Source organism: Apteryx rowi, unplaced genomic scaffold (assembly GCF_003343035.1).
Source record: "Apteryx rowi isolate R43461 unplaced genomic scaffold, aptRow1 scaffold_25, whole genome shotgun sequence".
In the NCBI taxonomy this organism is placed as follows: Eukaryota; Metazoa; Chordata; class Aves; order Apterygiformes; family Apterygidae; genus Apteryx; species Apteryx rowi.
The window spans coordinates 1,787,671-1,801,910 of record NW_020448863.1 but is presented as its reverse complement, the minus strand read 5'-3'; the positions used below and the strand labels follow the sequence as shown (position 1 = coordinate 1,801,910).

The 14,240-nt window shown below is 39.5% G+C and overlaps 1 protein-coding gene across 1 annotated transcript in view; it reads right to left on the bottom strand.

Annotated features, from left to right (window-relative positions):
* PDE3A (phosphodiesterase 3A) overlaps positions 1–14,240 on the bottom strand; it is an 89,911-nt gene that overhangs the window by 11,895 nt on the left and 63,776 nt on the right. Inside the window, exons 8-11 of the mRNA XM_026066912.1 lie at positions 13,902–14,039; positions 6,873–6,984; positions 3,829–3,942; positions 2,149–2,348 (exon numbers count right to left, since the gene is read on the bottom strand). Of these exons, the coding sequence (XP_025922697.1) occupies positions 2,149–2,348; positions 3,829–3,942; positions 6,873–6,984; positions 13,902–14,039 (564 nt within the window). The remainder of the gene's footprint in view (positions 1–2,148; positions 2,349–3,828; positions 3,943–6,872; positions 6,985–13,901; positions 14,040–14,240) is intronic.

The window sequence follows — 14,240 nt, the reverse complement described above, 5'->3', positions numbered from 1 at the left end:
TAAGAAACCTCTTAACAAAGAAAATATTGCAACGTAGAAATAAGAATGACATGGGGATAATGGATGAGAGAGGTTCATTTATTTTTATTTTTATTTTTATTTTTAATATTTACCCAGGTTTTAAGATGTGATTTTGGCAGGACTAACAGCAGAAGTTTGTATCATATGACTGAACTGCATTATATGACAATAAATTAATCTGTTTCTGCCTACAGGTGAATGGCTAATACAATTTAGGTGTGTTTTACGTATATGTGTAATATAATCAGTATTACAAAATGTAGCACTTCACTGTTTCTTAGAACTAATCTCATTAGTAACAGGCACTGTGTTTGGTTTGTATCTGGTAATTCTATCCATAACAGATTGATTCCAAACACAGAAACAAGGGAAATTCTCTGAATTCTCTGTGAATTTCTCTGGAGTGAAAAACCCTGAAGTCTGAAGGTTTTTTAATACACTCAATCTGTCAACATATGCTCAACCTGACAGATTTCTCAACACTAAAATCCAAAATTGGTTAAATCTTTAACAAGCCAAGAGGCATAACTCTGATAATGATGGAACTTTCTTTTAGAAACTGCATTAAAGAAATACCTAGAAAATGGATTTGAGGGGACAATAACAATCCAGGAAATCTTTCCACACCAGCACCATTCAGTCTCTTGACTATTTGATTGATGGAAAGAAATGTTTTTGGAAATATGTTTCTATGTAAAATAGATAAAAATTTTGTAAGTTTTTATACAAATATATACCTACACATTCAAGTGGTAAGACTTTCTTCATTACTTTTCTCTTCAATTAACTTTTTTTTTCGGTCATCTAGAGACATCACTATTTTTTATCCCAGAGACTAGGTTGCTGAAGCAGCTCAGCTGTATAGTCCATCTTGCCTAACTGCACAGTAAACATCTGAGACAGATATATTCTGCTACCTGGGCCCCATTCCTGAAGGCAGGTCTTTAGTTCAGCAGCACTTTAACATTACTGAAAGTTGATACTACTTGTGGTGAAAAAATAGCAAAGAAATCAGATGCTGAAAACAAGTTTTGCAAATTTCAGGTGATACCAAATTTAAAAGAAATGCAAGAAAAATGTAAAGACTGTCCATTAATTAATTTTCAAACTTGGGTAATATATTACAGCTAATCATCTAACTTCCCTTGCTGACTTTTGCAACTGCAAAGCCATAGTACTTATTTCTTAAAATAGATTTAAGGACAGAATATGTTTTCTGTCTATTTACCTAGCCAGAGTATCTGGGTTCTCAATCCCACAAAAATGTTGCAAGGTTTAGAAGTATTGCTGTCACTTTCTAGGTAGAAACTGAGGCAGAGCAAGGTCAGGTTACTTGCTCTTGGAGAGAGAGAAGTCTGGGTCCAAACTGGGGGGTAAATTTGGGTATTCTGCATCCCTACCCAACTTCTCCCCGTTAAATCATGTTTTTTCTTTCCTTGTGCATAGAAATGTTTTTCAATACAGTATGCTGAAGGCAGGCAAGTCAGCTGTGTAAGATAAGGAAAGATGATCTCATAATTAAGCCAATAAACAATGACTCAGAATTGCTAAGTTCAGCTGCCAGCATTGGCAGCAATTTCTGTGTAATCTTAGGTAAGCATCAGTTCTCCATTTATAAAACGGAGATTACTTTTTTCTCTATAGAGGCATATGTAAAGATATATTCATAAAAGACTGCAGCTGCTCATTTGCTGTAGGAACAACAGAAAATATGTTAAGACCATGTGCAAACTCATTTGCATGGTGCATTGTCAACTGTATAGGTGTTCTTTTTATTTTTAACTTTCTGGGCCTTGCTGGGCAGAACAATTCTTCCCTTATTTCACAAACAGTTAAGGATTCCAGATCAGTCAGCAGAACATTAGTTTTTTATTCACTATGACATTTTATCAATACCTTTCTTAATACTAACAATAACTGAGGGTGGTAAGGGTGTGTAAGGAAACTCTTAACCAGTAATTCCCAAGTTAAGTGATTATTTTCTGTCACTTTAATATGCTGCTTCACAATACTTGGTAGAACACCTCTTAGCTCTGCCTCAGGCAAACCACAGGAAACATTGGCAGTGAGAAGCTGTTATCAAAGACTTTCCAAACTTAACAGGAACATCGCCCAAGATTTATTTACCTGAGGAGCACTCGTTGCTACCAAAAAGGCATTGGTTCTTCCTGGATGATCATAATCATGCATGGCTGCAGCGACATAAAGAGCCATCAACTCGAGGGCAGGGATGTTGCCAGCTAGGCATCCATAACTGTCATCTGTAGGCATGTATGTCTTCGAAAACACATAGCCCATATGGCCGTGAGTGATCCCACTGTCAGAATCTGAGCAGAAATAATTAAATTAGTAGAAAAATTCCTTACCACTTTTTCAGTGACTTACCAAAACAGGTAGGAGCAGCAAAGCAGGAAGAGGTGGGGTTAATTTAGAATACACAACCAAAGAGCAAACACATCCTGACCTGAATGAATGCCTTCTGATACTGTGCACATATTCCAGTACAATACTGCATGCAATTGGAAAGGAACAACCTCAGATCCTACTGGGGATCTTCCACCCATCCAGCAGTGCCTGTTCTCAAACTACTTAAGTTTTATCAGCTACTGACAATAAGCCATGAATCGATGGCCATGCTGGAGCTTTGTGGATCACTCAATCTTCCCACTCCTTCCCCTAATTGCTCCACCATATAGATTAGTCTATGATACACTAACAGTCAGCATTATGGATTAGCATTTATTAATTCAATTGGTACAGGTGCATGCTTTCCAACCCAAAGGTCTAGGCTTTGCATCTTTGCTAATAATCCTCTTAACAGCCTCTTTTTGAACCAACTCGAACTTGCCCCTGTCAGAGGCAGACACAGAGATGTGTTGCAAGTTTAATCTGCTTGAATGGATCTTGCATGCAAGTGAACAAGTGTCTTTCAAGTAACATATACCAAACTAAACCAAAACTCAACTCCCTTCACTCAGCCCATCTCACCTCACCTCACAAGCTTCCAACAAACCTTGATATAATCATTGACAAAATTTCCCAGCAATAAAACCCTTTTCCACCAAAACATTCCTAAGTGTTTCACAAATTATATGCATATGCCACACAAACACCACTGAAAAAGCAGGAGAAATGCTCTCTGTGGAACAAAATCTTGCTTTTTCAATAACTCCCTCAGAACGCCCACAAAATAGACAGGCCCTCTAGTTGCTACAGCTCACTCTGGGGGAATAAATAGCAAGGTACAACAAGAAGAGTTTCCTATATGGAGCAATCATAAAACAGTGGACAAGTTCGTCTATCAAACTAGTCGCAAGCTGCAAAGTGATAAGCCTCTCAGTTCAGAGACAGTAAGGAATGGCAAAGGAACTCTTCACAACATTGCCAAGCACCTGGATGTGCATGCCATTCTCCGCACATCCTAAGTGGTTTTGTAATAGTAAAACAATGCAGGGTTTGAAAATCTGAGAGTCCACACTACTTCTGGAGCAGTGTTACAAAGCACCACTAATATAGCTTCTTAGAAGAAAAGGTATTGTAAAAAGCAAATGAGAGTAAACACCAGCTATTAGGGGTGACCACAAAGGCAAGAGACTTGCACCCACACATTTTAAAATGTGAATTCTTAGGCTTCGGAGGAACAATTCCATTCTCTTCAGTTATACAGACATGCAACATGCTACTGAATTTAAAAGTCTTCATAACAACAGCTACTGCACATAACCCTCCATTATTGGCTTTCTTCCAGCAAATTTCATGACAAAAGGTTTAAAAATACAACAGAGGCATTTGCACATTTAAATATACCTGAATCGCTTGCTGACCCATGATCATTAATCACAGTTGGGAGTCCTGGGATGGGCTGAGTAGTAAGGTACCAAACAGCATGTAGAACATCAGTTGCATGGATTCTGTTGTGATCTGCGATACAAAGCAAATGACCAAACATTAAAGATATTTCTGACAGAGGGAAATCAGCACCATCTAGTGGGTACTACATGGCAGTCAATTGAGCAGATATAAATCAAACACCATCACAAGCAAGTGCTCAGCTTTCCATTTATTAATAAGATGAAAGCAAGTTCAACAATATGTCTTACCCCAGTCAAGAAAGAGAAAAACAGCAGAGAAGCAGCAAAATACGCAGTATAGGAAATATTGCAAAGAAACAAGGAATCTGATCAATGCTGCCAGTTCCATTCCCTCACTCCAGTGCTTGTCTTTTGCTAGTTGAATGCCATGGGGTAAACATCCACTGTTAACCTCTGGTTCAAATAAAATCAATGGAAAAAAACCATCCACTTCAGTAACCATATTTCATTCAGCTTATAAAAACAAGGCAGGTAACACTTACCTTACTCTATGTGAGCAAATTCAGCTGCTGTGCTAGTGGACATACTGCAAAATCAAACTCGGGATATGTGCACCCTGCACAGTTAAACCAGGTTCTTTCTGGAGCTTTCCGGCCAGAGATAAGAGTTTAGGTCCTGGCTCCTGTAATGTGGCTTACTACAAGCTCTCTTTGCAGAAATGAGGGGTAAAAATCCCTTCAAGGCTCTTCCCACCAAATGCCTCAAGGCCAGGTAAGTYATCCCACAATCAACACAACTGACTGGACAGCAATCCCAAACTAGTTCAGCACAAAGCATCATCCAGACATACACTGGCAAGAGCAAGCATGATGCTGAAAGAGGGACATCGCTTTGCTGCACCAGGATGAATGCTTACATCTTGGGTAAAATCACTGAAGGGCACAGGTTTCAGCCTGTGATTCAGGCTAATTTTGGGCAGAGCACAGGTATCTTCTACAGAGACTAGCTAAACACAAGTCTGCTAATCTGAAGAGCTGGGATGGAGAAAGCACCCTAGAGAGCCAGATTTGCACACTTGCCGCTGCTAGGGGATGGGTAAGGACTGTGTCTCCTGGGAACAGCCACTTGCCCCCTCTGAAGCAGTGCTGGTGATCCCACGTTTCTAAGTCCTGCCGTTGGTGCAGCAGCAGCAGCCGGCCCGGATATCCAAGGCCCTGGCAGAGAAGGTCTTGGCCATCTTGCTGACCCTGCAGTCTACTTCCTATAATACTTGTTTGTAACCATTAGCTTAACAGCAGAACAGTAAGCAGCATAGGAATGGATATTATTTGAAAGAAGAAAGTAAAATAAGCACGGAATCTCCTCTCCCCCTGCCTTTCTCTAAGTACTGAAAACATCTCTGCTGAGAAAGTAATCTCCTCATGCAAAACCTAGAGGATGGCCATGCATAAGGGTCTGATGCTTTTTGCCAGGGTAAGGGCTGGATGAGTCTCCTATGAAATCTTTACTAATTCAATCCAGCTGGGATAGTCACAATTAGTTTTGTGTGAATAATTGATTTTTCAGTGCAGCAACTAGAAGAAAAAACTGGTGCAGTCCCAACAATTTGTTTTGGTTATTTACCCCTTCACATAAATGAAAAACTGGAAGGAAATTTAATTTTGTATTAGACAAAATATTCCACTTGACTAAAATGAAACATTTGTAAGAAAAGCCAAGGAAATGAAGGGCTAGATTCACAAAAATTCCTGAGACTCTATGAATAGTTAAGTGTTAAACAAAGCAGAACAGCTCTAGAAGGACAGACTGTGGGACATCCACCTATAAGCCCTCAGGCTACAATCTGGTACTACAAATCCCTGCTCAGATTCAAACACAAGGGAGGATTTGAAATTGGGTCTCTCATTCTCCCTGAAGAGAGTCCAAACCACCTGGCTGGAGGGCATTTTGAGGTAGTTTTCCTTCAATCCCTCCCACCGTAGCTGTTCCAATTTGTATTTAACTATTTTGAGAGAGAGAGAGGCAGAGATAATATGACTTATTAAGCCAATATTTCAGAAATTTTTCCGAGAGATGGGAGAACACGGAAACAGGGTGTCCCATATTCCTCAACACATGGGTTATATGCCAGTTAAAAGGGGTAATATAACCCTCTCTTCTCCTGAAAGAAAAAAAATAAAGTCCTTTGCAGTTGAAGCAGTTTGGTAAATTTGATTTGAATTAGTAAATATTTCTGGGATGACTGAAACCAGGTTTTTCAGTGAATAAAAGATTCACACTGTAAAATACCAGCCTAACTGTAGTCACAGAAGTCTAACAGGATGCACTCATCTCTGTGGCATTTTTATCCTGCTTTACAAAGCCTGTTTCCTTTGGTTGGAAGCACAGCACTGCTAGTGTCTACCAAATCCAAGTCTCTCAAAGAGGAAATATTTCAACAAATCCCATTTGGGGTAGCGGGGCATACTCACATCATCAGGAATAGGCACATCATCAGGAAACAGCTCTTTGTACCTCTAGTAGTTTTACATGTTTTCAGGCTTGCATAGAATTTGTCATGGATTATTATTAAACAGCACAAAACATTAAATGCAATGAAAAAAAGCTACGTGAGGCTGGGATGCCACACCAGCCTCTGACTACAAAGCTATCTATGTGATGTGGCAGAAAAAAATCAGGAGAAATATTCTTCCCACAGTGCACAAGAAAGCACGTATAAGCATGTATGCTTTCATGCACTGAGTACAGTGAGCTATTGCTATTGAGCATTTCAGTAACCATTTTTTGATATTCGTTTTATTTAGACTTCGCACCACTGCCTTCTGAAACAGTTTGGTGTGTTAACTGTGAGCAATATATCCTCAGAAGTTAAGGATATAGGATTCAAGACATAGGTTATGTTAAGGAAAGAAAAAGACAGCTCTTGAAAGAGAAAGTAGCTGCTGTAACTAGAAAGAAGAAAGGCTTCAATAAAAAAGTATGTGGATAATACCTCAAACTTTGAGGAAACACCATTATCTGTTGGGAATTTTTACTTACAAGGTATGTCTCGGTATCCACATTCCAAGGCATGAAAGTAGTTCATAAACTCCCTCACCGGAATTTTAAAGGTTTCAAACAGCCCCATGTCTTCAAAAAGCCTGTATGATACCTGCAAAAAAAAGCAAAACCATCATCCTGCTAAATAGACCAGAAAGAATTAAAAAAATAGATACGAAGAATATTCTGTCAAATCATCCTGTGAAAACCTGCTTTCCTGGTAGTATTCTTCTCAAGAACATCATCTGATCCAGCTATAGCAGCAGCTATTTTCATTTCCATAGAGATGCAGTTATACAATCAAACACACAGGCTATTAGTACCAAACAATTCTTCTCATTCCTTCATTACAAACTTCCAGACGTTCTTCTCTTCCTTTTAGACATACTGGTCCCCATATTTTGCAAGCACCTCATAAGCAGCCACACATAAAGGAAGATATCCAGAGGTCCTTAGTATCCCCTTTAGGGAAAAACTTTCCCACAGATTTCTCCAAAGAGCATCCATGAGTTAATTCAGTTCCCAGAAAAAGCTGGGACCAGGTAGAGGAAGGACAAAATAGTTTACGAAAGGAGAAAAACATGTGGATTCTACATGTTATCTCCCTTCCCTCCCCCAGTTTTTGGAAGTGAAATGACAAAAGCTAGTTTTCTGCCAGGATTTCATAGAGCAAGTGGCTTAGGAAACAGAGTTGGTCAAAGTGTTTATGCATGAGAGGAGGATTGTGGATATTCAGGAGAGGATGCATCAGAAGGGAGGATGGGTTAAGGATGAGGGCTCCAGGAGACATGAGGGCTCACAAACATAGGTAGTAGCCACTGTAAAATGGAAGAGATTGAAAACATGCTTGAACTTCACAACCGAAACAACTGGACGTAGTAAAATTACTGTATGACCTTTTCACTTCTTTCACAAATTGGACCCTGAAGCCTTTCAGCTTTTTTATTCATTTACTGCTGTTCTGTCCTTTTGATGCCATCTGTCTGGTAATGATCTGTTTGGAGCCAAACAATTAAAGCATACTGGGAATGATGAGTGCTATACTGAAAAGAAAGTGTTACAAATTCTGTTTCTTGATTTCACACCTCAGTAAAAATCAAATGGCTATCCAAAGCCTTTTCTTTCTTGGTACTATATATACAGACTGGCACCTGTGGGTGGCACACAAAGTTTAATGAACTGAAGCTTCAAATGTCCTACCACTGTGGATTCTTACAGTAATTTAAAAAAATGGATGTGAATTTTCAGCCTGAATCAACTTTTGTTTTCTTCCCCCTCCTAGGCATTTCCTCCAGGAAGAATGTGCATGTGAACTAATTCTGGCAAAGCACTACAACAGGCAATGATGCTGCAGAGACAGGTTGAGTGTGGTTTCTGACAACATCCAGAATAACACTCGAATAACTCGAATAACACATCTGCCAGTTGTGATCCTGCTGGTGGCCCCAGCTCTTATTTCTGTTACTGCTGCAATCATATAAGTGCTGCTGGCAATGCGGTCAGAAAAATCGCTGCTGGTGGTAATTTCTCTTTGTGGCCACTGCTGCTGGCCATAAAAGAAAAGCTCTTTATAGTAAAGGAACTATTGAATTACAGTGCTCTAAAGACACGAGCCTGGAATAAAACTATTCCAGAGAAGAAACTGATGCTGTACACATAGGAACATCCTTCTTTGAAATAAGAATTTGAATAAGACAAGCTATATAATAATTTTTTGAGAATAAGAGAAGTTTCCCCTTTTTATCCATTATATTATTTGCAAGCTTCAAGACAGCAAAGGTGAGTCAGCGTATGCTTAGCAAGCTTTTAGTAGGCTTTCCTGCTAGCTGGCATTTTGATGGGCATCAGAAATCTGCATAGAGCACCTCTACATATTTTAAGATAATTACTAGCAGGGGGGTGGGACATGAAGTGGTCAAGGCAACTGTTAAAATTACCAGGTAATGTCAGGCTTAAACAGGACAGAAAACACCTTCCTGAAGGAGCTGGGAGGAGACACATTATTCTTAAGTGAGAAATGACGCACGATTCCCTTTTTCCCTGCAACCTGACAATGAAAGACCAAAAAAAAGCATATGGGGTTGTTCCTGACTGGGAAAAACTTCTCACTGTGTCAAAGGCCTCTTTACCTGTTATTACAACTCTCTCAATTTTTGCATTCTACCGTTCTCCACTTTCTTTGTCCAACAGTCACATCCTAATTTTCTTCCATATATGTCTTGACTACTTCTCTTTATTTTTATTCTCCACAGTGTATTTCTTTCCTGTGCAAAAACCACAGGAAAGAAAATGGAAATGGAGAGAGAGCATCATATTTTATATGTATTACCATGATAATTTTTTTTTAAATGGCTGAATGACTCATGAATATGATTTCCATTTTGCAAAGGGAACTGATGTGCAACAGGACTCTGGCACTTTTGAAAAGCGAACTTACAGGACTTTACAAAAATTATAAATTATATAATAATAAATTATACCCCGAGAAAGAACAAAGACATTTTTAAAATACTTAGCCATGGAGGCAAAACCACAGGACTCTCCTGCTCTCCATACATCCAGAGACTCGCAGCAAGTAACTGTAACTAGCTCTCCAAGGAGAACAGAATTATACTGCACCAGGAGGAAGCAGTGAAACTGTGTTGCACAAAGGGGTGAGGCCAAACCTTTGTAGGGGAAAATCCACTGCACTCGTCTTTATGCCCCACAGTAATAACTGGAGTTGAACTGACCAGGTCGCCTGCTCAGATGGGGCCTCAGATTTCATCAAGAGCATCCCCACGCAGAGCACATGCTCCTGTGCACTGACTGCACTGCTGAGATGCAGCCTACAAGCAGGAAGGAGACAGTCCAAGGGAGAAACAGTACTTGGCATTTCATAGATGGGGGGAAAAAAAGGGTCAGGACCTGCTCAAGGCAAAGCTTTGCTCTGTGAAAACGCCATGGGATCCTTCTGTACCGAGGCAGAGCCAAGAGACTGACTTTAAGCATAATTTGGATTAGGAACTGCATAGAATTCTGTTTACCTATCTGGAACCCTGGCTGAATTAAATCCACTAGGATTCAAATATATGGCTACAGAAAGACTCTAGTTTTAGATCTCTGAATGGTAAGCTTCACATTTCTAGCAAAATGTCCCTGTATAAAAAGAGGAAGCAGAAAACAATATTATTCTGCAGGACCAAAACTTACTGATCTATGCTGCCAATACCAGACAGATATTTTAAAGAATTCATGTCACAGAAGCATGTTTTTATTCCCCTTTGGATTTTCAGCGCATTCAGATGGGAAGAATCCACAACAGTGGAAAAGAAGTGAAGCTGACTGTGATGGATATGAATAATAGTTATTCCCCACGACTTGGAATAAAATGGCATTATTCTCCATGGTCATGAGAAAGGATAAACAGTCAAGCAAGTCATTTAGACATCTGTGTAAAGTTTTCTTTCTTTCTCTCTTTCTTAACAATGATGAGGAGGAAAGGAGTAACAGAAGGTCAGAAAAAGGAAAAAAATGGACATTCAGGTCTTCTAGAAAGTCAACTAATTAAACTCTTTAGTTAAAAAAAAAATGCAGTTTTGGTATCATTGCTTTGAATTAAACATTTTTAAATGCTTTTGTCCTTTAAAATTCTTCTTCCCCGACCTGTATGTTGCTTCATCAACTCCTTGGCAGTATCGTCCAGCGCACTTCTGGCTGTTCTGCCTGAGCAAGGACAAATGCTTCTCCCGAATGATTTCTAATGGCAGCTTTTTAAAAAATGGGGATTGTTATTCACATGTAGCTCATCTCTTGAGTATTACAGGCACACATAAATGGCTCTTTTCAGAGGACACATGCACAACAGTTTAGGTTAGTAGTTCCCAACTCATCGTTTGCAGGCAACCATCTTGCACTCCTTCTTTTGGCTCTTGTATTTTTTTCTGCAAGGGTGTGTTTCGGTTGTCTGCTCTGTGTGGCTTCCTCAGGCTTGTTACTCGCGGGACAGTGAAGGCCGAGGTCCGATGGCTGCATACATCCCAGCTATAGGCAAAATAGTTTTTCCACTGTAAAAGCATACAGTCCTCAGCCAGGCCCAGGCAACCGAAGAGCCGAACCAGGATATGAAGGAAACACTTGCAGCAGAAGATAAGGGAGACTGAACAAACAGAAAATTTGGCAAGCGTGGCAGCTTCTACAGCACTCTGTAAACATGGCTGTGCTCAAATTGCATGACTTTCTGGCAATAATGAGGCCCACAGATAAGGGCTTGCCACTTAAAGTGCCCAGTCTCCACCTCTAACAAATGCCACTAGTTGCAAGGTTCGCTGTGAATATCACGGGAATATCCCCAAAGACAGCATCCCCAGGACTCCCTCCTTTAAAGGCTGCAGCTCCTCTCTGCAGAAGTCAATGCATGATGACGAGATGACCAAATATTCGTCTTGACAACACCCAGGGACCTGCACACACGCATAGCTACGATGCCCCATCTCAACACTGCTCATGTACCAAGAGCGTAGGAGCACCACCAGCATTTGGCCCCTCTGTAAGCCCAGTAATAAAAGGCAGGAAGAGCCCTTGACTTTGGCCTATTCTTTTATGCTCTCCTTATTCACTGCTTCCTTTCCAAATCAAATGAGTTTCTCCTTTGCAGGTTTTATTTTTTATAGGAGATGTAAGAATAGTACTAAGTATGAATGAGGACGGTATCTAACTTCACGGTCTCTTGTGAGGCATCAGCCTCTGCTGGAGAGCTTTGCTGCTCCTTTCTGAAATGAGACTGATATGTAAATTCCTCTCTAATCCCTATTATGCATATTTGTTAGTGCCACATTTAGAGTGCTTTCCACTGTAGTTTGCACAAATGCTTTTATGGCTGCTGACTTGTTTGGGGTCTTTTTATATGTCTAAATCAATTTAACTTTCCAAAAGGCGGAAACAGACATCTCAAACAGCTTTAAAGACACTAAGCCAGCATTTGCTTTCTAAACTGAATGTTTCCCTAGAGGCACATGTCAACTTGTCTTTGTTCCATCTCATAAATTTAATCTAGCAAGGCATACATAGTTAATTCAGCTTGTTAATTTACTTATTTTTTAATGGATGAGTCCATTTAATGGCAAAAAGCAGAGGATAAAACACTAGAGCTTTAATTTTTCTTTGTTGAGAATATCCCAGGATATAAAAATTACACAACAAAAAGACAATACTTGGGTTAAAGAAAAAGATTTATTTATTTCAGTTCTCTTACTTCTGAACATAATTTTACTAGGAACATCTGAGTAGGTGGGGGAAAGAACTAATGGAATGATCTTTATTTTAAGAACAAAGTTGAACTTGTTAACATTTTGCTCTTGGGGAGTGAGGGTTATTACAAACAGCTGTTACAGAAAACTGAATTTTGATCACAAATAGTATTTATTAAAAATTCTCCACTTATTTCGTAGGTCTCATTTTGTGGCACTGCCAAACTGATATAGGGCTCAGAACGTGTGCAAAAAACAGATGTGGGGAAACAAAATGTGGAGCTTTACTGCAAACTGAGTGCAACACAGAAGAGTTGTCCAGAGAGGTTTAGCATTCCATGCAACCATGTAAAATGATTAAAACCTATGGAGGTACCCATGTAAAACCAGAAGAAATTTTGGGTCATCCAAAGTGTTGGTTATGCCATAGGAAAAATGCCTGTGTGTTACCTCTGTTTTTCGTTATGTTTCATTTATGATTTTGTAATGTGCTTTGCAGTTAGGAAAAACATGATGAAGAAGATTTAGAAGCACATTTTTATCTCATGCTCACGTCTACTGCAAAACTGTCTAAATGATCATTTATATCCATACCCACATCCAGCTGTAGTTGGCCTATTTCCCTACAATTAACCTAGAGAGCTGGAAGGCTGGGTAAACATAGATGTTACTTGCCAATCTCCAGAACGATAAAAAGGCAAACCACAGAATAAATCTGAATTCATGAAGTGGTTTTCCTGGTTGACCAATGGATAATTGAATGTAGCTGCATAATGGTTAGCCACCAAGGGATCAAAATTTGATATAGCATTTTCTGGAGCTTGTGGCACTGAGATCTGCCTGACAGAGAGAGGTCAGTGTAACTGTCCCACCTTATACCAATTAACATACTCACTTCTTTCCAGCACTCATCACTGCATATTGCTCTGTAAAAATCAGTCAGATTCTTGTTTGTTTTTTTCTCCCATCCCTAAATATCACTACTTGCTTTTTCTGTTTAATAAGCTTTTATTTTTCTACAAGAAAAAATGGCTGATTTGTCAGTGTGCCAGGAAGAGGGGAACAACAGAGCAGAAAGTTCAGCCAAGAAAGTGATTATGAAAGCAACATCAATCATGCTGGGTAAACAAGGGCTGTGTCAGTATCTGCATTCAATCTATATGAGTGAATGAAAAGCAGGTAGTTGAAAAACGAAGACTAGGTGGTTCTCGCACTCTGATTGATAGTAAATTGGTCTTTCCTATCTAATACAGATCTGAATTTACTATCAAAATGCTGACTCTTCAAAGGTGAGGGAACATAGAAAGGACAATTTTTTTCCCCTCCTTCCAGAAACCTTACTTTCTTGCACAGCCTGACTGAATTCTCTAGGATAAAAAAGGACAAAATGTATTTTCTGTATCAAAATGTATTTTCTGTATTTTCTGCATCAACTGAATATTTTTATTGTTTAGCCCTCATACGCTGCACCCATGAGAAATCCTGTAGCAAAGTGTTTAGTAAGGGGTGACAGCAGCTCCTGCAGGTAGAAGAGAATATTTAGAAAGGTTTACCTAAACGCACTGATGGAGATACAGCAGGCCAAATAGATGTGTGTTTTTTCTCTCACATTTTTAAATAAAAAAGATGGGAAAAGAGTACAGAGTTTAATGAGAAAGATTTCATATTGCCAGTTTTGAACTAGATGGCAGGGATCATAATTCATCAGATGACCAGTTTATGAGGACAACAGGTCTAACACTGCTTTGTCTAAATGTGTCAGTAATCTATCTGGTCATCTCAGACAAGATATCCTTCTTACCTGACTGAGGATCCGACCACATTTCTTTCCAATTTTTTCCACCAGATCAAAGATTGGGAAATTCCAATTGTTTAGTTGCTCCATCAGGGGGTCCAAGTTGTCCATAACCAGAGGCTCAGGAGCAAGTATAGGTTTGTCCTATGCCAGAAATCAGAATAAAGAGAAATTTTAGTTCTATGAAGCATCTCACACACAAATTCAGGCTCTTAGAAACTAAGGCCAGACTAACATTGGCTGTAAGCCGMTGGTACTTTACACAGCTCAGTGGAGATGTCCCCGTTTCCACCAGCCCTGAAGTTAGTCCCTCTCCTTTATAATTTGTTTCACTTGAGTGAATAG